This window comes from Cornus florida, unplaced genomic scaffold (assembly GCF_030987335.1).
Source record: "Cornus florida cultivar Cherokee Brave unplaced genomic scaffold, ASM3098733v1 CherokeeBrave_3.0.0_Hap2_Chr07, whole genome shotgun sequence".
NCBI lineage: Eukaryota > Viridiplantae > Streptophyta > Magnoliopsida > Cornales > Cornaceae > Cornus > Cornus florida.
The window spans coordinates 2,329,125-2,352,778 of record NW_026775577.1 but is presented as its reverse complement, the minus strand read 5'-3'; the positions used below and the strand labels follow the sequence as shown (position 1 = coordinate 2,352,778).

Sequence of the window (23,654 nt, the reverse complement as noted above, 5' to 3'; positions counted from 1 at the left end):
GAATGGAGGATAGATTTTTAATATTAAATTTATCTAATAATTATGAAGATTAACATTGTAATTTTAAAAAATTTATTTCATTCTCGCTTCTCTAGTTCTCTTCCATCCATATTTAATGGGATGAAAATTAATAATAACTCATACATCCTATTTTTTCTTTCCTCTCCTATCTATCAATCGAAGGAATTGTTTCTTTCATTCCAAAACGGACCACCAGTTTTGACCTAAACCAACTGGAAGGTAATTGAAGATCACAACTTCTTATTGCCCATTCATGTTACTTGTGCACCAAGTTTTTATGTCAATGACTATGATGACATGGATGGAAAGTATTACCATTTTAGGGTTTGATGTTTTACTTTGTTCATTGGATCCAGGTCAAGCCAACTCCCAACAATACAATGTACTACCACTTTTAAACTAACTAAAGGGGTTCCATGCAATATATATATATATATATATATATATATATATATATATATATATAATCGGACCATCAATAAATTTGGATACTTTATGTTTGTTTGACCAAAAAAAGGAAATTAGGAGACTGAAAAACTGTGGACTAATGGTGAGAGATGGTATAATGGGAGATGTTGTTAGCCATTGTCTCAACAACTCTAGAACTCTCGTATATTTTGCAATATGTATCACTTTAATTAAAAACACACTAGCAAATGAAATGAAACTAGCTAAAAATACAAAGATTGCCATGAGTTGGTTGGGGCATAAAAGTCCTAGCAGCTGGACCATATCGTCTAGGTGTCAATTATGTTGATGATGTCAGGTACATTCTAATTTTACTTGAGTATTATTTAGCAAGAACCCACATTGTTTGGCACAAATGGGTAAGGGCAAAAATACTCTTGTCTTGGTGCATCTGAATATATTCGGTATATAGTTAGGGTTTGTTTGACATGCACTTTGTTTTAGGTATCTTGTTTTTTTGCTAAAACAGAAACAATATTTTTGCTGTAGGAATGTTTTAAAAAAAAAATCAGAAGCACATTTGGGAACGATGTTTTGCCGTAGAAACTTAGACTCGTGTTGCACTACTGTTATGATTTTAAGCCATGAACAATTGTCAGAACAAGAAAAAACAATTTTTTGGTGTTTTGGTTTTGGGCCACTATTCACAAAGTGTTTTAACACTGTGTAAAATAAAATAAGATCACACCAAATATGTTTTTGTTGTTAAAATTGACACTGTAGCATTTCAAAAATAAAAACAACAAAAACAAAACGCATGCGACATGCCAAACGGGGCCTTAGTGTAAATAATTCGTTTAGGGTGTGTGAGTATTAATTAAGGAAAAAATTAAAATGAGTCTTAGCAAGTTGAAAATATAATTTTGACAAAATCGAATTTTTTACAAGAATATACTTATATATCATATGTGGTATGAATTCCTAGCTAGATAATGTTAAACTATAGAAACCTTATTTTCAACATAAGAAGTGTCAAATTTTCTTGTTTTCCACTTATTTTGTTTCTTTCATTTGTTGGTTTTTGGTTTTGGCACGTACCTGTCCAAGATAAGTCATTGCATTATAAACTTTAGAAAAATGATAATTTGGTGGTGGAAGTTATATAGGTACCTGTCGATTGTATTCCACGGCTGCTATGTATTGGGTCCGATATTTTGATTGAAATACCGAGCATAAATAGCATAATTAACTATAAACTTTAATGTTTGAGATGCAATATAACATTAATAGTAGGGGTGGCAATTCGTGTTAGCGGATGGTGTTCGTATCGTGTCAGAGCATTGGTATTATGTTATATAGGTCAACACGAATACGGCACGATTATTATTCGTGTTAAGAAATCCTGACATGAATATGCCACGATTATTACACGGATAACACGACACGACATGCGTAACCCTTTTAATAAATGAATCAAGACTTGACACGACACGTAATGACACAACAAAACACGTTTAAGTTATTTCTGACCCGAATACTACATGTTTATTCAACACGTTTAGCTAAACAGATCATTTCTACTACGAACACGACACGTTTATATGATATATTTAGTTAAATGGGTTATAATTGGATTAGTAGGTCAAATACGAATACGACATATTTAATTACCGTGTCAATTCGGGTCAACACGAACACTATTAAGCCAAACCAAAACCCACTTATTTAGTGTCGTGTCTGAGTCGTGTTAGCGTGTCGTGTCAAATATTGTCACCCTTAAATAACAATTAAAAAAATTATTATAATGTTTCAGAATCATTAATCTCGATCAATCACTAATTTGACACATAAATGTACAATAAAACTGACACATTTCAATGTGTGTCAACCAGTGTTTGGCATTGATTTGAAAACTATGTAATAATATCTCTTAATAGTGCTACCAAAAAGAACTATCCCTTTTCTAATTATTATTCATATCATACATTAGCCTTTTTCTTTTTCAAATTTATGGGTAAATATTGTGAATACATTTACCTGTAGTCTTTGTATAGTCAACCAATCCACACATGAAAGTGTCATTTTTTCTAAACCAATGGTTCACAAATGCGTACAAAGAATTGTGCCATGAGATTTCAGACCCACCACAACCATTAGTTTTCATTAATGTATAACATGGACTGGAAATTTGTAAAAAGTGAAATAGACAACCATGCCCTTCCAATTTTGGTAGGCAACTTTGTAAAGACTTGCAATACATAAGTGTGTGTGTGTGTGTGTGATTTGTAAAAAGTGAAATACACACACACACACTTATGTATTGCAAGTCTTTACAAAGTTGCCTACCAAAATTGGAAGGGCATGGTTGTCTATTTCACTTTTTACAAATTTCCACACACACACACACAGAGACATAAATGAAGATATCTCACACACACACACACACACACACACTTATGTATTGCAAGTCTTTACAAAGTTGCCCACCAAAATTGGAAGGGCATGGTTGTCTATTTCACTTTTTACAAATTTCCACACACACACACACAGACATAAATGAAGATATCTGAAAAGAGTCAGATTACCAAACATATCTAATGTGATGGTTCATTCATTGAATTCCATACCATTTTTTTTTTCTCTTCCCAAAAGTGACCACAAAATATTCATGGTCGGTTGAATGCTTAATTGAGTGGTTGCTAGAACTCTTGGTCATTAAGAAAGTGTTATCCAAATGAAAATTTTATACAAAATTATAAACCCTAATTTATTTATTTTTATTTTTATTTTTTTATAATTGAAAAGAAATTGACACACACATTCACACACCCAGTTTATTTTTTGGAAGACCCGAACCCTCATAATCTATTTTAGAAAGTAGAATAGATACCACTGGATTACAAAGCCAAGGTGTAAATTATAAACCCTAGTGACATCTTTTATATTATATTATAGACGCATATAGATGGTCATTTTTGTTTTAAAAATTCAAAATAATCCCAATTCCGTCCTTCCAATTCTAACCTGTATTCCTTACATTAAAACTAGATTTAATTGCATTGAAAACTCTTTTCCATGTCATTATTTCTTTTGTATTAAAATTAAATTAATTTCGAACACTTACTCTTTCTTTTCTTTCAAAAATTCAATTTCAACACTGTTACTTTCTTTGCATTAAAACTAGGATTTAACATATTGAAATAATGTGTTGACAAACACTTTAATTGCATTGAAAACGTACAGAATGCTACAGCAAGAAAATTGATACACGATGGTATATAATTAATACATATGTGATTTTGACTCACATCTGCATAATTCCCGAGTGTATGAGTATGGAAAAACTATTAATAGTGACATCCTAGTTGGCCACATCCGTTTGCCTCAGTTGACCCTCTCGTCAAGGTTCGCACTACTGTATAATTAATATACATATATATATATATATATATATATATATTACTGAAAATTGAGTGATCTTTTTTTTTTTTTTCTTTTCAATACAAGAATGTTAGATTAAAAATTAAAGGTGTATAAGTTTGAAATCGGACTCCAAAAATAATGAGGAACAACTCAACCACTAATTAACATCTGTAAAATAATAAGTGTATCATATAGCATATGAATTAATCGAAACTATAATATAAACTACAACGTTGATCATCAAGTGGCTCGTCACGGCTAACATTATTATACGCATATATATATATATATATGAAAAAAATTTAAATTACAAACAAATTAATTACAACTTAATACACAAGCAACTATACTTATGGAAACCATATAATCTAAAACGTGTGTGTATATATACATATATATATATATATATATACACACACATACATAATTTTACTTTCTCCTAGGCAGTGGAGGAAGATTCATAAGGCAAAACCATCCCTGTCAATCCAAAAAGGTTCCAAAGAGGTTGGCATCATAGGCAGCATTGTCATTCAATCAGAGAATATGCTTGCTCTTGTATTTGTCTCAAGCCTAAGAAAAACAACAAATGTCAAATGTGGACATGAACTTTCTAGGAAGCTTCCTCCAAACTATAACACGTCACTGTGTGTATATCATTTGTTGTTCAGTGGATTGCTTGTGTTTGGACCGCATATCCTTTTGAATGGACATTACATAACCATCCCATGTGCCACTATCTTCTTTTATTGGATTTTCCATTTCGATCCTTTTTCTAATTACTCTTTTTTTTTTTCTTTTCTTTTCCTTTTTTCCCAAAAAATAAAAATAAAAATAAAAATAAAAATAAAAATTAGCAAGCTAAAAAATGGATTAAATTTTATGATATAATTTTCTTTTCTTAAAAAAAAACAATGATATAAAACCTAAATCACATAAAGTAAGAACGAGAGCGAATTTGAGAACGAGAGCGTGAGAGCGACAAAATTATGTCATAAATAGTGAGAATTTGAGCAACAATGCGTGCGAAGCGTGAGAGCAGAAACGTGCTCAGAGTGTAAGAGAGCGAAAACGTGCTCAGAGTGTAAAAGCAACATCTATTAAGAAAGATTGTGCGACTTAACAAAAAACAGTTTAAAACACACGCGCGCCCGCGTGTTATTGACTATTTTCTTAATATTTTTTTGTTTCACTATTATTTTTTATTTTAGGAGGTTTGTTATTTTATGACAATATATAGTTGTTGCCTAAAGTTTTATCTATATTTTATATTGGCTATTGCACTTAATTTGTCATTGTATACATTCGCATCGATTAATCTAGTTTCACACCAGCTAATAATATTTAGGAGTTGGGACCAATTTGATTCTGTTTTCTAAGAATTTGTTAATTTCTAATAATTAGGTAACAAAATAAAAAAAAAATAAAGAGTTTGCAAATTGTGAGTCTTTTATAAAAACTAATATCTTTTTGTTATAAGGAAGTCAAAAATATTCAAATTTTAGATATCATTCTTCTTCTATTTTAACATTTTTTTTTTTTTTTTTTTTTTTTTTCTCTCTGTTTTCAAAATTTTTATTAGAAAACCGATTCAAATAGGATTTTATTTTCTATCCATGAACTTCACATCAACTTAAAAAAGTATATATCTCTTAATTAACTCACCTTTTTCAAGTCTTTATACCACTTCTATGGAAATTTTTGAAAAGTTAGTGCATGTGAAATGAGGAATTATATGTTCGATGGTGGATTATATCAAGAAAAAAATATGTGTGTGTCTAGTATGACTCAAAACATGCCCACCACATCTATTTTAATTTAACATATCTTCTTCTTCCTTTATTTATTCATTAATTTATTTGTATTAATGTCTTTTTAATTATAAGATCAAGGAATAGTAGCATTGACAGGTATTCGAGAGATAAGTTTTTGAGATTTCGCTTTTGAACCGTACTTTTGACTTAGATGATGCCTGTGTTATGGGCCGAAATACGTGCTTAAAAAAAATAAATAAATAAATAAAAGCTGTGTTATTACTAGGGGTGGGCACGATTCAATAATCGAATTATGGACATATGTAATCTAATCCGATCTTAATAGATTGGAGAAATCTGAAACCGAGCTTATAATAATCAATCTAAACCAATCCGATCCGTGACATATCGGATTGGTTAGGTCTTACGACTGGGCTTTTTCAATTGGACCAATTTTTTATTTCTTAACCTGTGACCCAATTTAACACATCAACCCGTACACAGCAATTACACTGAAGTACTGAAGAAAGAAAGCAATCTGAATTAAAATATTCAAAACTACATTCAAATCAACATCATCAACATGATTACATGAACCAGTATATAAAATTACGTAGTCAAACATAAAATATCAAAAAATGAACAAAACAGTAGCTGACTCATTGTTATGCTGGAGAAAATAAGTTACTAAAACAATAAAAGTTTACTAAATTTATAGTAATACACTAATGGTTGTGTGTATATATATATATATATAATATAATATATAAGCAGATCGAATCGGAATAGTTAACGGATCGGATCAAAATTTTCAGGCCCTAATCAATTAATCAATCCGTTTAATACGAATTAATAATGAATCAATCTATCACCGAATTATTAGATTAAAAAATAAATCCGATCCATACGAATTGAATCGGATCAAATCAATTTCACGAAATGACGGATAAAATGCCCACCCGTAATTATTACAAAGAATCATAAACAGTGTGGATTCCTAACACGTAGGATTATATATCACAGGTTCTATATCACTTCATTTGATGGTGGTTGGGATATTTTCTCTTCCTAACAGTGACACATGGACTTATCTGTATAATGTACGTATATACAAACTAATATGAGAATGTGGAACTTAATTAATGCACACTCTGTGTAGGTAACTAACTATATATGGAATAATGCCTCCCTTTTCCATATTCAAGATGTTCTGATAAGCACTCATTCATTGTATTACCCTTTTGTGTCTCATATATTTAATATATATATATATATATATATAATCGACAATATTAGTGTCCGGTCTCTTAATCCATTTCATAATTTACGACCAAAGAGTTAAATTTTTTTGATTTTCATACATAAGATAATTAACAAAAAAAGAATTCGGTTTCAAGAGAATTGAAACTCCCAAGAAATTTCCTTAGAGGGCAGTTTCAAGAGAATTGAAATTCCATTTATTTACTATGCTCATATACATACATAAATAATATACCTCCCCACCCGAATGGGATAAGTTACTGACTTACTGTAGGGACAGTAGAGGCTAGCCACAAAGAAAAGCCAAATAAATGATACTAATTAATATTATATATACATACATAAATAATATATTTAATACTATATACACATACAAAAATAATATATTTAATACTATATACACATATTAGTATATTCTTAGGATAGTCACTCTCCTGTCAGACCTTTTAGTATATCTCTTAATTCACTACCGAAGACATACAATTATCTTATTCATACAATTATCTTATTCACATGCATCAACTAATTACTAAGAAATTTCTTTTTCAACAAATTCATTTATTGAAAAAGAATATATAAAAATAACTTTTTCTTGGTGATTACGCAAAGTCTCAGCCTTCAATTTAAATTAAAGAGAAAATACCATTTGAGCGAAGTTGTTAGTAATTACATTGTAATGGACTTAAAAAAAAAAAAAATTTGCTCCATCGAAGTCAAACACTAAACCTCACTTTGAACGAAACTCACAAGTCATATAATAATGTAGCAATAAAAATACAAAAAATAAAATCGCTAAGACTACTATATAATTAAATTCAATTCCCTCCAAACAACACAATTTTTAGATTAAAAAAAAAAGCCTCATTGTTTTAAACTACATAAGCAGGGGAGGCTATACTGGGGACTATACATATGTAAGATGGATAATGGGTATGACTTTTTGAATGAAAATAGATATTTCTTAGCAATTTCTTATATATATAAATATTATATATATAATATATATATGTAATGTTATCTGCACAACATATGTACTAGTTTATACTCTATTCTTTGTTTTGTTTTTTTTAAAAAAAAGACTCTATTAAATAGCAATAAAAGGAACGGTTGACCGGGTCAATCGGTACTTGACTTAGCCTTAATCACGTACTCTAAAAATAAAATTAAATGACAGTAATTACCCATATCCCCATATTGTTAATGAGTAAGCAATGGAGGCTATATTGGGAAATATATTGAAAATAATTTAATGTTAACAATCACCAACCACGATTTATGTGGCGGAGTGATGACCAGAAGAAACGGTTCCATGTAATATGTTTACAAATTTAATTGTCAAAAAAAGCAAGGGAGTGGTGGAAGGTTTTAATCAATTCCATAGATCACAGGGCGGCGGGATTCAAAATTTCATAAATTTCTACCCGTCCCGCCACCTCGTGAGGAGTAAGACTCGAATCAAACCACCGTGATTATCGAAAGACGATGACAATCAACTTAACGTGACACAATCCTTACAAAAATCAAGGTATCAATGCATACAAAATATGATAACGAAATAATTATGCACGATACATTATCATTCACAAAGATTAAAATTTGAACTCATGCCTTTGGGTAAAGAATTGACAAATTATACAAAACACATTATAATCGCATATTTTTATGAAAAAAATATTTTGAATAAGAAAAAGTGAAACTTAACGTTATTGTAATGTTGCTTGGTTGTGATCTGTGATTTATCCATACTAGCACTTGTCTTTGTTTATTTTGGATAAGAATTATTAACGTCATCCAATGATAGTAGGCTCTAACCAAGATTTCACATCAGGTGATTTAAAATTTTATCTTGGTAATTTGTAACCTTAGTAAATGACAAATTTTTAAAATTATGTGCTGCTAACCCCCTCGCACAAGTATACACATTCCCTTACTTAAAGCCGTTGGATCAAAGAATTTCGACAAAAATCATGATTATTACTCCATCCAACGGCTTACAAGGAACGCTTACGTATACAAATGTAGGTGAACTAGTATTGTAGATTCTCTATTTTTTAAATTATGGTCTGGAATTTAATTGTTAATTTTTTTTTGTTCTTTTATAAATTTGGGAATTTGAGGGGTTGAGGTTTAATCTGAGTCACTCTTCCATTCCTTTCCTTTCCTCTAAAAATTTCATTTCCTCTCTCCAATATTTGGAATTCCACCGGGAAAGGGAGGGAGAGGAAAAGAGAAAAACATTTCTCTGTTGAAATTGCGAGAAAACAGCAAACGGCTATAATTGACGTTTCTGAGTTCTCGCAACGAAGATTAATCCTCAAAGATCGTTGCTTTTTCGGTCACAGTTTCACTGTTGTTCTTCTCGATTTGAGGTTTGATCTGGGTTTCTAATGATCTGAATTTACAGATTGATATATATACGCGGAGAAGAAGAGAGAGTTCTAGAGAGAGGGACAGAGTGTGTTCTAGAGAGAGAGAAGGGGGCCTGAGTCCGCATTATTGGGGTCTCTGTGTTCGTTGGGTGCTCACGATGTCTGATGGGTATTACAGTTCGAAGAAGTCTGATGATATCTGTGAAGAGGTTTGTGGCCAGGTATATATTTCCTTCTTCTAAAATTTATAAATTTTTCATTTTTTGAGTTAGTGTATTATCGTTGTTGTTTGTTTTTCTTAAATTTTGTGTTTGATTTTGAGTTATGAGAAATGGGTTGGTTTGATTTCGCTTTCTAATGGATTTAGCACAAACGTGTTTACTTTTGTTGCCCAAGTCGTCGCTTTTTTGGCCTGGATTGATTCGTGCTAATATTCATACATACATACATAAGTGCATACAAGTGTGTGTAAGTGTGTGTGGGTGTAAGTGCATACATGTGTGTATGTATATATGTGTGTGTTTGTTTATGTAAACGTCAGAACGTTTGCATCGGTTTTCCCTTCTTAAAATTTGATTCGGAATTCGTTTTGAGCCAATGAATTGATTATTATTTTATAATTTTGTATATTTTAAGTTTCCAACACTCCCACCTTTTTTGTTTCCTTTTTGATGTTTGAGGGCGATTTGTTTGAGGTCAATATAGAAATGTAAGGTTTTGGGGTTTATTTTGTGTATTAAATTATTTGTAATTAAAAATTTAAACTTATTGCAGTGTCTTCACAATTTTATTATGATTATTAAGGTTTCATGCTTCAAGGTGAACTGGGGATTTGGGGCTTTTGGTTTTCGGACATTTGGTTAATATTTGCAGTAATTTAATTCTTAATGGTTATGAATGCTTTGCTTTAAATTGATGCTCTGGAATATGCAAAGCCGGGGTTGTTGTGCTTTATCATGTCAAGTTCCAATTTTTATTTTGAACTTGTGTTGCGTTGGTAGTTCTTTGATTTAGACAGTTCGGGCACCTTAGAATGTTTTTGGTCTTAATTTCAGCAGGAAACCAGCGTGGCATTGAGCATGTCGAGACTTCGTTGCATGCTGCGAGGGATGGATTTAAAGGCCTATATATTTTTGTTTTTGATTGTGCCAACAGGCATAGTTGGCATATATTTTCATGGGCAGAAAATCACTTACTTCCTACGGCCACTGTGGGAATCTCCTCCGAGGTCCTTCATTGACATACCACACTATTATCACCCGAATGTGTCAATGGAGACTCTTTGCAAACTTCATGGTTGGGGAATTCGTGAATATCCCAGACGAGTCTTTGATGCAGTTCTTTTCAATAATGAAGTAGACATTCTTAAAATCCGATGGAATGAATTGTATCCTTACATAACACAATTTGTTCTTCTTGAATCAAACTCTACATTTACTGGCTTGCCCAAGCGGTTCTATTTTTCAATCAATAGGGACCAGTTCAAATTTATTGAGCGCCGGCTAACTTATGGAACGATTGGAGGGAGATTTCGGACAGGTGAAAACCCTTTTGTTGAAGAAGCATATCAGAGAGTAGCACTGGACCAGCTACTCAAAATTGCAGGCATAGAGGATGATGATTTATTGATAATGTCTGATGTGGACGAGATTCCCAGCAGTCACACAATCAATCTGTTGAGGTGGTGTGATGACATCCCTCCTGTCCTTCACCTTCAACTGAAAAACTACTTGTACTCATTTGAGTTTCTTTGGGATCATAGGAGTTGGAGAGCATCGGTCCATAGGTATCAGAAGGGTAAGACTAGGTATGCACACTATCGACAAACTGATTACCTTTTGGCAGACGCTGGTTGGCATTGTAGCTTTTGCTTCCGCCATATCAGTGAGTTTATATTCAAGATGAAAGCCTACAGCCATTATGATCGAGTGAGGTTCTCTCATTACCTGAAGCCCGAGAGAATTCAAGATGTAATCTGCAAAGGGGCTGATCTGTATGACATGCTTCCGGAGGAGTACACATTTAAGGAGATCATTGGGAAGATGGGGCCTCTCCCTCATTCTTATTCAGCCGTTCATCTTCCTGCATATTTGTTGAATAATGCTGATGAATACAAGTATCTTTTGCCCGGAAACTGCAGAAGACAAAGTGGCTGAGTTCTTAAGAAACATTGGCGCACCTTAGTTTATTGGAGGTGCAGATTTTGTGTTGCATCTTAGAGAGCTCTACCGGATTATTGATGACCGTGGTGGTGTGACACAAACAAATATACCTTACATCCAAAAAGATCTAGGTTAGTCTCGGATGCCGGGAAAACATGGTTGGTTCTTGGATTAGTGAGGTACACATTGTATATTTTCCTTTTTTTTTTTATATTTGGTTTCATCCGGGATGAAGGCATATCCATTGCCAACTGGGGGGAATGACTTGGTGATGGGTTGACAGGAATTTTGTATGACATGATCCCCCAGATCTTGAAAAATTAGAATGACATGTTACAAAGGCTTTCTTAGCTGGGAATTCTGTCTCTTTTTTATTTTCTTCCCTTTTCTCCCCCAAGAAACTAAAATTTTCGGTATATTCTTAGAACTTGTGTGTTTATTAACTCCATTTGTACCATCTGAGTGCTGTGGATTTTCACAGCTGCATAGAATTGGAGAATTGGAATTAGTGGAATTTGAGAAAATTTTGATTCAATTTTCTTAAATTATTTTTCTCAAATTTTGTCAATTCCAATTTCAAGGCTCCAATTCCATGCATGATGCAACCAAACACACCTTATTACTGATTTTATTCTTCTCCATGGCATTGCAGATCATAACATTGTTGTTTCAAAGTAGACATTCCTAGTTTTTTCATTTTTATTTCTACTTTTATATATAGAGGATCCTTTCAGTTTCTAAGAATTTTGATTCTTGAGCATTGTGAACTCGTGGAAGTTGGAATTTGGGGAGTTACTCAACTATTATTCCTCAACTAATGAATGGTTGGAACTTCTTTTTTTGTTTGTTTGGATAAATATGAATGGTTGGAACTGAGAATTTAAATTCCCTGATTCATGTGATTTTTGATTAGCCACATATATTTGGTGCCAAGTAATTCTACAAAAAAATGTTTGGTTATTTATTTATTTTTTTTTTATATCTTTTTTTCAACTCCAAACTCTTGTCAGCATTTAAAAAGAATAGAATCTCTCTTCCAGTGTCAAGTTTTTCATTTCCCTTTGGTACCTGAGTCTTCAACAGACGATTGAACCTTTTGCACTGCTGAAGAAAATTGATCATGCATAAAGATTCTGAGATTCTGACACCAGTCATACTCTTCCTCTGTTCAATTGGAATATATTCTAACCGATTTTTCAAACCATGTTGTGTAGTCGAGAGAATTTTTTATTCCTTTGATGCAGTGGATGAAATCAACACGAGACTTCATCAAATGCATAAAATTAGTTTGATTACACTTCTTGACTTAAAAAATAGGTCTAGATAACACTACCTTGATGCCAATGTGAATAACAAACATTGAATAAGAGTGTAGGAGTGACGGTTGAGAAAGTGAGTTACCTTTTATGGTTGAAGAGGTACATGAAATTTAGGGGTCAATATGGCAAAATGTGGCTGGGCTTTGTGTGCACCTTGCTATCACAGTGCCCCACCACCCACTTTAACCCTAGAAAGTATAACCAATAATAAAATAGATTCTTCACTAAAGCTTTTTTTTTTTTTTTCTTCAATGGTTGGTGGTATCATGTGGCTTAAAGCTTTCATTTCTTTTAAATTGATAGACAAAAATGTCTCTTAATATAAATTTAAGAAAGATTTTCATTTTAGGTTCTTGCTCCTTTTTTATTTTTTAAAATTTGAACTAAGAGAATTTGAAATTTTCACACTATTAAAGTGATGATATAATGACCATAATTTCCCTTGATATAAATTTTCTTTATATCTACATTAAAATGATTTTCATTTTCATTTTTGGTTTTCTTTTCCTTTTTATGTTTAAAAAATAAATTATTAAGAAACTTATTTCAAAGTATTTTTATTTTTCTATAGACGAACCATTTAAAAAAAAATAAAGATGAACAATATAAAGATTGAGGTTAGACATTACTTAAGTTACAAAATATTTTAATTTTCACACTAAATTGTTATTGATGAATTTCTAGACTCCGCACATTAATTTTTTATAGGTAGATGGATATGCATCTCTTACCGAGAACGTATACTCAAATCAAATCTTGTCCGGTACATGTGAAATTTAAAATTACATATGTCCGAAATTTTATATATATATATTGTAAACGAAACTCGTATAAAGAAACCAACTGCTCATTATGCTCATACAAATCTATCTCCATTTGCTACACCAAATTTCACCTACACAAGCTAAACCTTTACTATATAACATCTTTCTCAAAAGATTTATCCATCTCTCATCACTATGGACCCAAACTCAAACCTATCATTCTTTTAGGTGGACAACTCTGGTACTCAACTGAGTCAACTCATCTTTCATATTTAACATAATATAAAAATGTGAAAGGAAAAAATAAGAGAAATTATATAATAAAAAAATGAATTTAACGTATAATAATAATGGAATAAAATGAAAATAATGGATTAAACTTAAAGACGTTTTAATTAATTTAATTTTTTTCTTTTATAACGGATAGGATTAAGAAATGGGGATGTGATGTGTCATTTCACCGTTCTGTAAGATGGGATATTTCTTATTCATGGGTGGCTAAATAAGTAAGTATTGTTTTAATACGAGAAAAAAAAAACAGAAATAACTATTTTTATATTTCCTAAATGAAATAGGATTAGAATACTACGATTCATAGGAAATGTGGACCTAATTTTCAAATTCAATAACATTACTTTTTATAGATAATTTGCTGCCAAATGTTAGGGTTGACCTGTGTCATCGTACACCGTACACGTGGAATTGACCTACTGATTGTGACGATAAGTCGCGCTCAAAAACCATAAAAGGTCCTCTAATCATGATATCTACAGACTAATGGTTTTAACGTTTACTCAAAAGTCTTTGTGGGACCACTTTATGGGACTAATCACACTTGCTCAGGTAAGAAATTTTTTTTTTTTTGGAAAATTATTTATTTTTTAGATAAAATATTATTAACTAAAAATTTTATTTTTCATGATTCGACAAAAATTTAAGTCAAGGTTGGAGTCATGTTCATCTGTCAAGTGTATAAAATTATTTGTCAAAAATTGATAGATAAATTATTTTTGTTAAATTTTAATATATCTTTTCTTCTACAATAACCAAAGTAAAAATATTTTTCTTCTACAATATATATATTTGTAAATATTTTACAATAATCAAATATCAAAAAACATATATATTTTCTAAAAAACATTTTACATTCAAACAAACCAACCAAGCCTTACGTATGTCCACGGCCCAGTACCACAGTTTTGAGGCCAACTCCTTAAGGCCCTGTTAGAAGTTAGGGCCTCGAATAAAGTTGTAGAAGTCCAATTGTGTTTTACTCAGCTTTTGAAAACAAAAACAGTTTTCAGAAAGTAAAATTGAGGGCTTTTCCCCTAATGCTATTTTAAGAAAACAGTTTATGAAAATAATTTTCAACCTAATTTCTGGTTTTTGTTTTAAACAAACCTGTTCTTAAAAAGAACCATACCAAACATGCCCCAATCACTACACATGCTTAGAGTAGCTGAATTTGCATGCATCTTTTAAAGTTATCCTACAAGTCAATCGTATGAGCGCGGATCCTCAGATGTAGCCTTGGTGTTATAGTCGTTTTTCAACGTATATATTTTCAATAGACATTATTTCATGTTTCAAGACATTTTTTATGTTAAAAACATATGCAAATGCGTTGAAATACGCAACAACACTAGAACGCTACATCGGAAGATCCAGGCTCCAATCCTATATACGAAAAATAGAACAAATTTATAAATGCCAAGAAAAAGAATAGCCATTCCAAATGCAACATCACACACAAAGGAATGATTTGTGTTTTCCAGAGCTGTTCAATATCATTTAAATTCTATGACATATGACTCTATCCTATTGAGCACAGGTACATCTCCACCAAATAGACTAAATCATCACTATATTTAGAATCCCTTTTCTCATTGAAAAATGCTTTCCAGAAATTACCTTCTCCGACTCAATGCAACTAAGCTAATCACTATCCCAAGTTTCATCCACCTGTTTGGGCGATTTCACTTTCGATCCATTCCTCTCGTTCTTCGTTGGATAATCTTCGCCTTTACTGTTACTCCTGTAATCGTTACTGTCTAGTCCTGTTCTTCTCAAATCAAGTTTTTCTTCGGTGTCTGATTCCCACTTTTGAGTTTCTGAGCCACTATCTTCTGCAGACATCTTAGCTTCACCATGTCTTTGGAAACCTCCATCATATCTCTCTCTTGGAATCTTATTTTGTTCTCTCCTCCCCAATTTAGAAGCCTTGAATGCATTACCACCAGCCTCACCGAAGTCATCAGCATCGCTGTCAAGATCATTCACCCTATTCACCACATCCTTCTCATCTCTACTCATGTGATGAAAATCATCCTCATCACTGCTGCTTCTATAATTATTATTCACTGTTCTTGATTCTCTCGAGTCGTGTTCCTCGTCATCTGATTCCCAAATGGCATCTTCCAAATCACTCAATGTATCTTCTGGCAGCGAATCTTCTTTAGCCATGTTTCCCTTGAAATGGTCTTCAACATTTCTCTTGGAACCTCCGTTATTATTAGCTCTGCCAATCTTTTCCTTCTGCCACCTTTCTACTTTAGGTACATAGCGTTTCCCACGAGCTTCATCAGAATAATCAGCATCACTTGCATCTCCCACATCATTGGACTCACCATCATCCTCAGAAATATTGTCATCTTCATCATCCTCACTATCATTAACCCTCCGCCTGCTTTGTGTATCCTTCCAGCCTCTTGGCCCTCCGCCTCTTGGCCCTCCTCTAAACTCATTATCCGAGTCTTCACTTCGACCCATTTCAGATCTTCTGAACCTCCCACCTAAATCTTCTCTGTTCCTATATCTAATTTGACTGAATTCTTCTTTCTCTGCTTCTTCCTCAGCAGCCCATTCCTTGTCAGCTGCATCCTCTATCTCAGCTATGAATTTGTCAAGCTCCTCCTGGTCACTGTCATCAGCAGGTTCTGAATGATGTAATCTACCACTGGGCTCCGCTGATGTTGATTTGTCTTCCACGAAGACATAAGGGCTTTCACCCTTTTTGTCAATTGCATTGAAGAATGTGGAAGCAACTCTCTGGATGCTGGCCATGGCAACTGGATCTTCAGGATTTACACCCATTCGTCGGAGCTCCTGCTCTAGTTTCTTAATATTCAGCTTTTGAGAATCAAGTGCTTGTTCAAATCTGGCTTTGAATAATGCCTGAAATTTGTAAATGACAACGGTCATATAATTTGAAGTTTGGAACATCTGCAAATGCAGTGGTATTTAATCCACGCATTATATGATTTTTGTCAGTATCAATAGTATTTTGTAGGTAACAGACTGGAGACAAGAAGCTACAATTTGAAGAAGTCCTGATTATGCAGTAGTGCAAAATAGGGGATAAAATTCTCTACTTGCCACGTGTTCCAGCATCAGTAAAACACCCTAAATAACTACTAAACGGAAAACCTTGAATGGGACTGGGGAAAAGAAGATATTTTATACACACTGGCCTGGAGAATCTGTCTAGTTTTGACTACCTTTTTAGGCTTTCTAGGACCCTGCTTATGAAAAACATCACTGCATAACCCTGAGGTAAAAGTGTCTGTATTTGTGCTACTGGAGTGGGTAGTAGAATGCAAGCTAGCAAGGAAACATGGCCTTAAACAAGCTACTAGTTTTGTATCTTCGATTTAGCGGAATAAAGATTTAGTATGCTTAGGCTTATATATTTTCAAGTAATGCAATCCGAGTAAAATAAAGGTATGAGATGCTCCCTCACCAAAGGTGGATGAGGCTAGGAGCCATACTTCTTAGTGGAAATGGACTTGGAACAAGAAGCTCTTTCTATCCTAGTTAATTAAGGAAATACTCAAATTGACAATAGCAAATGAGTAAGTACTAAAAAAAATTAAAAAAAATCAATTGAGTCCCTTGAGATGAGGAAATTGGAAATTCCTTTGATACAGTAAGAAACTACAGTGCATAACGAGGTATTACTTTACATCTTCTCACAAAAGGGAATCAACATCCCATATTTCTCCACGGAGACATCTCCTATTTTCTCCTAGCCAAGATGAAGCAAGTGATGGCAGGAGTAGCAGCCACAAGTGCAAAGTGAAACCAAAAAACAAAGTTCCTTAAAAACTATTTGGTAGTCTCATTTCAAGAGCCAAAGAAGCCATCTGCAACTAATAAAGAAACTTCCAAAGACCAATTAGCAGCAATGAGGCATGGAAATACAACAATACAGTGTGTTACACTCACCTATGAAGCATGGAATATCTTACAAAGCAGACTAAAACCTAGCAAGCAAATACTGCCCTCATATAGTCTATCAGGTTTTGATCAAATGGATTTTATGTGATAAAATGTTTTGTATGTTCAGAAAAACACCTGCATATAATATATAAAGTAAAACAAAGAAGGGAGAAGATGATCTTTATCTACCTTCCTCTTTGTAAGGGTGTTGAGAGGAATCAAGTTTTTTGGTTGTCTATAATTCCTTCCACGGAACATGATAATGGTTTTCACATTATGTACGTTGATCACAATGCCACCACTCAATCTTGCAAGCATGGTTGCCATCTCCTTAATTTTTTCCTTCGGAAAGTTATCACAACAAACTTGCACAGTCTCATGGAACTTCCAGTGGAGGTGCATATTTTGGACAACTCCTCCAAAGACACCACGGACACCAACAGGGACATAATTTTTATTTCTGAAGCCAATCTTTCTATATGCCTGTAGCTGCTCAGGGGTCAAAAGCTCAGGATCATGCCGTGAAGGTGGAAGCTCTGGTAGCTCATATTTTTTCAGCTTCTGCAGAAGCAATGCTACTTTTTTTTTGGCCTGCTCAGGAAAGAAATGATACATTATATTAGTTAAGTTGGTATATGTTAATAGACAAGAAAATGATGAAATACAGAGAGAAAAGTATCTATACTCATTGATTATTGCTACAAGCCTACAAGATAATTAAAGTAATATTAATGATAACTGCAAATCTATATAGAGATAAGATTGACGTTTTCACAGCCACCAAGTTACAGCAACAATAGATACATAAGAGAGGTAAAAAGAAAACCTGGACTAATAATTGAGGTTTGAACAGGAGAAAAATTCAATCGGGAAGACATACAATCCTTAAATCAGTAAAAAGTGAGTTGTTTCCAGCTGATGCTTCATAGTATCAGCATGTGAAACAAAACAGCAGCACCTTATGGAATTCATCATTGCTCATTACTGCACTAAACTGCCGTTTGGATTTCGTGATTTGGGAAAGGAAAGGAAGGGAGAGAGGGGATAGTGCTGCATGCTACACCCTGTGTATTAAAAGATGAAAAGGAAGGGATTTGAACCGAAAGGGGAGATTGTCATCCCTCATGCTGCAATTACTTTCCTCTTAGAAGTGGGAGAAACCGAAGTGAAAGCAGAGGGAGTTAGTGATCTACAGTTTCACCTCCTTTCCCATAGCAAGTAATTTATTGTTCTGCCGCTTATCACATGAAAAAATAAAAAAATGAATCATTTATTTTCTTCCTTCTATCTTTCCCAAACAAGACGAGAGGCTACTGCTTTCTTTTCTCTCCATAGTTGCCGAAACAAGAGGAGTGATTATCACTATCAATTCCTTTCCACTCATCATCACCATCCTTGTCTTTCTCCCATATGAATGGGGTCGACCACATGAATTCTTTTTTTTCCATTATATTCTACTATACACCATGTCTCCTCCATCTACTATTTTCAATTCATTTTTAATTACTCCATTCCCTGTTAGTTTTGGCTGGCCTTGCTATCTCTTATCTTCTATGCAAACTAATCTTCCTTTTCTTATGGACGCACCAATTGGTCTACAAATTCATTCTCTCTTAACTAATAATTCATTTTCTTTCGTGTCCTTTCCCTCCTAGGTATCCAAATGGGCTGTACTACTTTTCCTCAATGATATAGCTATTGAACCCCATATCCTAGATTCTTTTGGAACATAATCATGAGACAGCTATACTACGTTAGACAAGGAGATCTTTCCTAACATAGGGGATGTGCAGGTCACATCTTGGACTTGGAACATGAATTTAAACAGAAATAACCATAAGCTTATCTACAGTTCTACACCACCAACTTGGTCACCAAGGCTCATGGCAGGCCCCTCTTCTCCTGCCAACTAATCTAATATCTCTTCATAGAGATGTCAGATTGTGAAGCAATAGTAAAATATGTGAAATTTTGACGAATCATAAAGTTGATGCCAAATAATTAGGATTAAGGCTTCAAACCGTGGCATGGTTTCGGAAACCTTCATAGCAATCAGACAAGAAAAAAAAACTAGAACTTGATGCCTTCCACGATAACAACAGAAGCAGCAATTAGTTCTAGACTTCTAGATGACCAATGAGGTAAGAACCGACATGTGGTTTGTGAAAGATAATGGCCTTAATTTCCATATCTTCTCATACGAGCAGAATGACAAAGATGAAAGCACTGGTCCTCAACCAACTTAGTCCCTCAGAATGCATCACCCACCTATTTTTTGGGCTATCAGAACTGCCTGTTCAGTGATAAACTCAATTTGATAAGACATTTTATACTGACAAATTGACAATAAACCCTAGGAATTCTCTTAATAAATTAGAATGACAAAGATTTTTGGGAATCCAATATTCTTTTATATGTTTCTACAATCTACTAAGGTACAGGCAATATTATAAATACCGGCATTCCCAGTCACTTCTAGAACAGTTGAGGCATCTCTCATATGTATTATCAGGAAGCGTAATCTGGCTGATCAAAATCAAAATTGGACCATTTATCCATGTGGTGTACTGCACAAAAAGTGTCATCAGAATACATACACAAGTATGATACTGTGTTTGAGAGAGATGTGATGTGAATTTACAGAGTTCTAGAATTCCAATTAATTAATTAATTTCTTTTATTTTTTCTTTTATATATTTTCTGTTGTGATAGGATAGACATGAGAACATTTTAAGAACCATGAGAGAGTGAAGATACAACAATACACAAAGACAGCAACTCATCAGTTCCTCACCCTGGCCCTCCCCCCTCCCTTCATTGTGCTCTCCCTACATGTTACACTTTTTTAATAGTTTATATTGATAATTTGACTAAAATATGTTTTTCTTCACAATCATACTTTCTTTCCAATCAAACAAAAACTGTGTTCTGAAACCAGAGGTTTACACTTTCCCAGAAGTGTCTGACAATGTTAGCCATATATATGAATCACAATTCATGGACACCAACACATCTCCAAAGTGTGTCCGATTCCCAAAACGTAAGTATACTACATCACATATCTGACACACACAAAAGATATCTTTATATTACTGAAAACAACTTGTGTACTCGGAACCAATAGTTCAAGGAAGTGAAAGCCTTGGAATGCGAGGTTTGGAACACACAAGAAGTATAAGTGCAAGGAAGTGAAAGCCCCTGGAATCCAAGATTTGGAAAACACACACATATACATAGGTGAATTACAAGCCAGGGAAACAAGACATCCTTGATGAATAAAAACAATACAAGAAAAGAAAAAGAGCAAGATATCAATCAAACAAAAGGCAATAAAAAGTTACAAGAATTAAATTATCACCCGAACTTTTCCATCATGGTAGCTTATACTTTTACCTATATTGTTGGTTTCTAAATTGGTTGGCATGTGCACTCATAAGAAACTCAATATTAGCAAAGGAAACAAATCAATGATTCACAAATGATGGAAGTATCAACAAGTTTCTTGATGAAGTATTGGTCCATTCCATCCCTGTATTCACTGTTTCTCAGTGGCCTATTAAAAGGAATAAAATTTTTGCTATGACTGGGTCTCTAATTGAAGGCATAAAGAACATAAAATTAATGTGGACTGTCTGGCCAAGACACCGCCTGCTCTGACAGTCTTCTATTCAATTTAATCACAATTAATGTAAACGTATTACACAAACATCAGTGTCGGCCCAAAAGGGCAGTCACAAGACGCCATCCTAAAGGTGGATGGTACCTAACCATTTCAAAACATCAGCACACACATTATCCTTGAACATCACCAGCTCTATGAAATTTATTAAAGCAATGTTGTGTTGTTATTTTCTTGGATGTCGGATTTCCTCTACTCTCCTTGATGGAGTAAGCATACTAATATCATCATCCATTCCTTTATCTTGTACACACAGGGTCAGCCATATGGATTCTCCTTTTCCATTCCTTTCTATCATAAGCCATATCTCCTACTAGATTTAATTTTGTAAAATCATTTCTTATCAGTTTATTCCATGTTAGTTTAGGTCAACCTCTTTCTCTCTTACCTTCTATGCAAATCAATCTTCCTCTCTCCACGGATGCATCTATAGGTCTGCGTTAGATATGCCCATACCATCTAAGTCCAGTCTCTCTTATTTTCTTGCTAATAGGCGCCACGACTAATTTCTCCTTAACCCTTTAATTAATAAATCTTATTTTTCCTACTTTTTCCTACTTTTTCCTAATATATTACAAATTTGTGTGTCCTCTGTCATGTCATTGTTAGACCCCCTGATTGTGTTGCACCATAACTACCCCTTGATTTGGATTACCAACAAGCAATTGTTAGAGCTGAAGTGTTGAACACCCTCCACGAAGGCGAAGGAATCGCGATGCATAACAAATGCAAATTAGCAAACATAAGCTATCACATTAGTGAAAAAGGGCAAGTGAACATACTCTTCTGAGGTTGTAAATGAGCCTTTCCTCATCAGTCATCAACTTCTTCCTCAATTTCTTTGCCCGCCGAATCTCCCTTAGGGTTTTTCCGGACTCTTTCCGCATCCGGCTCTCCACCTTGCTTCTCATGCTCCTCCCCTTCGACGTCGACATCGCCCGAGACCCATCGAAGCAATTCAAGAATTTTATTGGGGAAAAAGAGACATCTTCTATTGTCAAACTTGACTGAATCACATTGCTAGAAATGATTTTCGTCGAATTATCTCTTAATAACATAACATTTCTGAAATTTTATCAACAAACCCCAAATCAGGTTCCACAAAATAAGGGATGAATTGAATAAAACATATACATATATATAGAAAAACATACAATTGTTTGGTAGAGAGAGAGAGAGAAAATACTTGGAGGGATTGGTGAGGATGAGAGAAGAGATGGTCTTGAAGCAATTCCTTTGAAGGCTCCTTGCTGCGAACATTGTAATACCACACTCTCTCTATATACACACACATATATATATCTATGTGTGAGCTTTCCTTGGATAGTAATTCATCAAACGAGTCGTCGATTATGTCTGGTCGGGGTTTTCAGGGTTTTAGGTTCGGTCGGCGAGCGGGTTTTTCCACTGGTACCAAAATTTACTTGCTTTACAGTTCGTTTCAATGGGAATGAAGATGAAATTACCACAATACCTTTCAGCTTTTATATGTTGACGATTCAGTCTGTCTCTTTTTGTAAGTATTATTAAATATTTAATAATCTAATACGGAGTATTTCGAATCAGTGTTGAAAATTTAATAAATTTAACTTTTATTGATTTTTAACAAAATCCTATTAAATTATTAATTTTATGATAGAAAAAATAGAGCATACAATTTTGTGATAATTCTCGCATTTAATGTTTTAAAAATTACATTTTCAACAAGATGTAAGAATTAAGAAACACAGAGATTAATAAAAGTCCATTAAGGCTCCGACATAAAATATTCTTTTTGAAAAATATTAACTCAATCTCAACCTCGACCTAAACCTTTATCAAACACCGACAAAATAAAAATAAAAGAATATTTTCTAAAAAATATTTTACATTCAAACAAATAGAGCATAAATGTATAAAATTTTCATTCTAAACACGAGTTCATCATGAACTCTAACTCAATTAATACAATTAAAACAAGTTTGAATTAGGCTTAAATTGATCGAATTTGGTTGACTAGAATTTTCTAAGGAAATCGAATCCTCTCATATACCGCAGAATGCCCTCAGCTAACGCAAAAATTTTATATTTTTTACACAATTTTTTAAAATCACTTGCCCAACTTTACATCACTGGTTCGTAAACAATGTATTATATTACGTAACTCTGTATTGTGTTGTGTAAACGGCACAAGAGGTGATCCTGATTCGTCACTAGAGCAGTGACAAGACAACAATGTAATCCAGTGCAATGAGCATCCAGATTGAGATCCTTTGACCACGATACATCAATCATTCAACA

General features: G+C 33.5%; 2 protein-coding genes across 3 annotated transcripts; one reads left to right on the top strand and one right to left on the bottom strand.

Annotated features, from left to right (window-relative positions):
• The first annotated feature begins 8,994 nt into the window (after positions 1 to 8,994).
• On the top strand, positions 8,995 to 11,752 carry LOC132315724 (uncharacterized). 2 transcript variants are annotated; one of them, XM_059814086.1, is made up of 2 exons: positions 8,995 to 9,453; positions 10,291 to 11,752. In XM_059814086.1, exons 1-2 carry the CDS (start codon positions 9,391 to 9,393, stop codon positions 11,386 to 11,388), a joined length of 1,161 nt encoding a protein of 386 aa, XP_059670069.1. In that variant the 5' UTR covers positions 8,995 to 9,390; the 3' UTR covers positions 11,389 to 11,752. The 2 variants fall into 2 exon arrangements, with proteins under 2 accessions (XP_059670069.1, XP_059670068.1); XM_059814085.1 differs by having other exon boundaries at positions 10,288 to 11,752.
• A 3,407-nt stretch (positions 11,753 to 15,159) lies between these two features.
• On the bottom strand, positions 15,160 to 22,835 carry LOC132315723 (CRM-domain containing factor CFM9, mitochondrial). The gene is made up of 4 exons (XM_059814084.1): positions 22,561 to 22,835; positions 22,157 to 22,439; positions 17,885 to 18,286; positions 15,160 to 16,651 (listed from the first exon to the last, which is right to left on the bottom strand). Exons 1-4 carry the CDS (start codon positions 22,632 to 22,634, stop codon positions 15,413 to 15,415), a joined length of 1,998 nt encoding a protein of 665 aa, XP_059670067.1. The 5' UTR covers positions 22,635 to 22,835; the 3' UTR covers positions 15,160 to 15,412.
• Positions 22,836 to 23,654: the final 819 nt, after the last annotated feature.

Excerpts from the sequence above, each read along its gene's own strand:
- LOC132315723 (XM_059814084.1), bottom strand. The coding sequence starts at position 22,634 with ATGTTCGCAGCAAGGAGCCTTCAAAGGAATTGCTTCAAGACCATCTCT. Across the intron at positions 22,440-22,560 it reads ATCCTCACCAATCCCTCCAA|AAATGTTATGTTATTAAGAG; the intron begins GTATTTTCTCTC and ends ATAAAATTTCAG. Across the intron at positions 18,287-22,156 it reads TCATTTACAACCTCAGAAGA|GCCAAAAAAAAAGTAGCATT; the intron begins GTATGTTCACTT and ends TTTCCTGAGCAG.
- LOC132315724 (XM_059814085.1), top strand. The coding sequence starts at position 9,391 with ATGTCTGATGGGTATTACAGTTCGAAGAAGTCTGATGATATCTGTGAA. Across the intron at positions 9,454-10,287 it reads GTGAAGAGGTTTGTGGCCAG|CAGGAAACCAGCGTGGCATT; the intron begins GTATATATTTCC and ends TCTTAATTTCAG.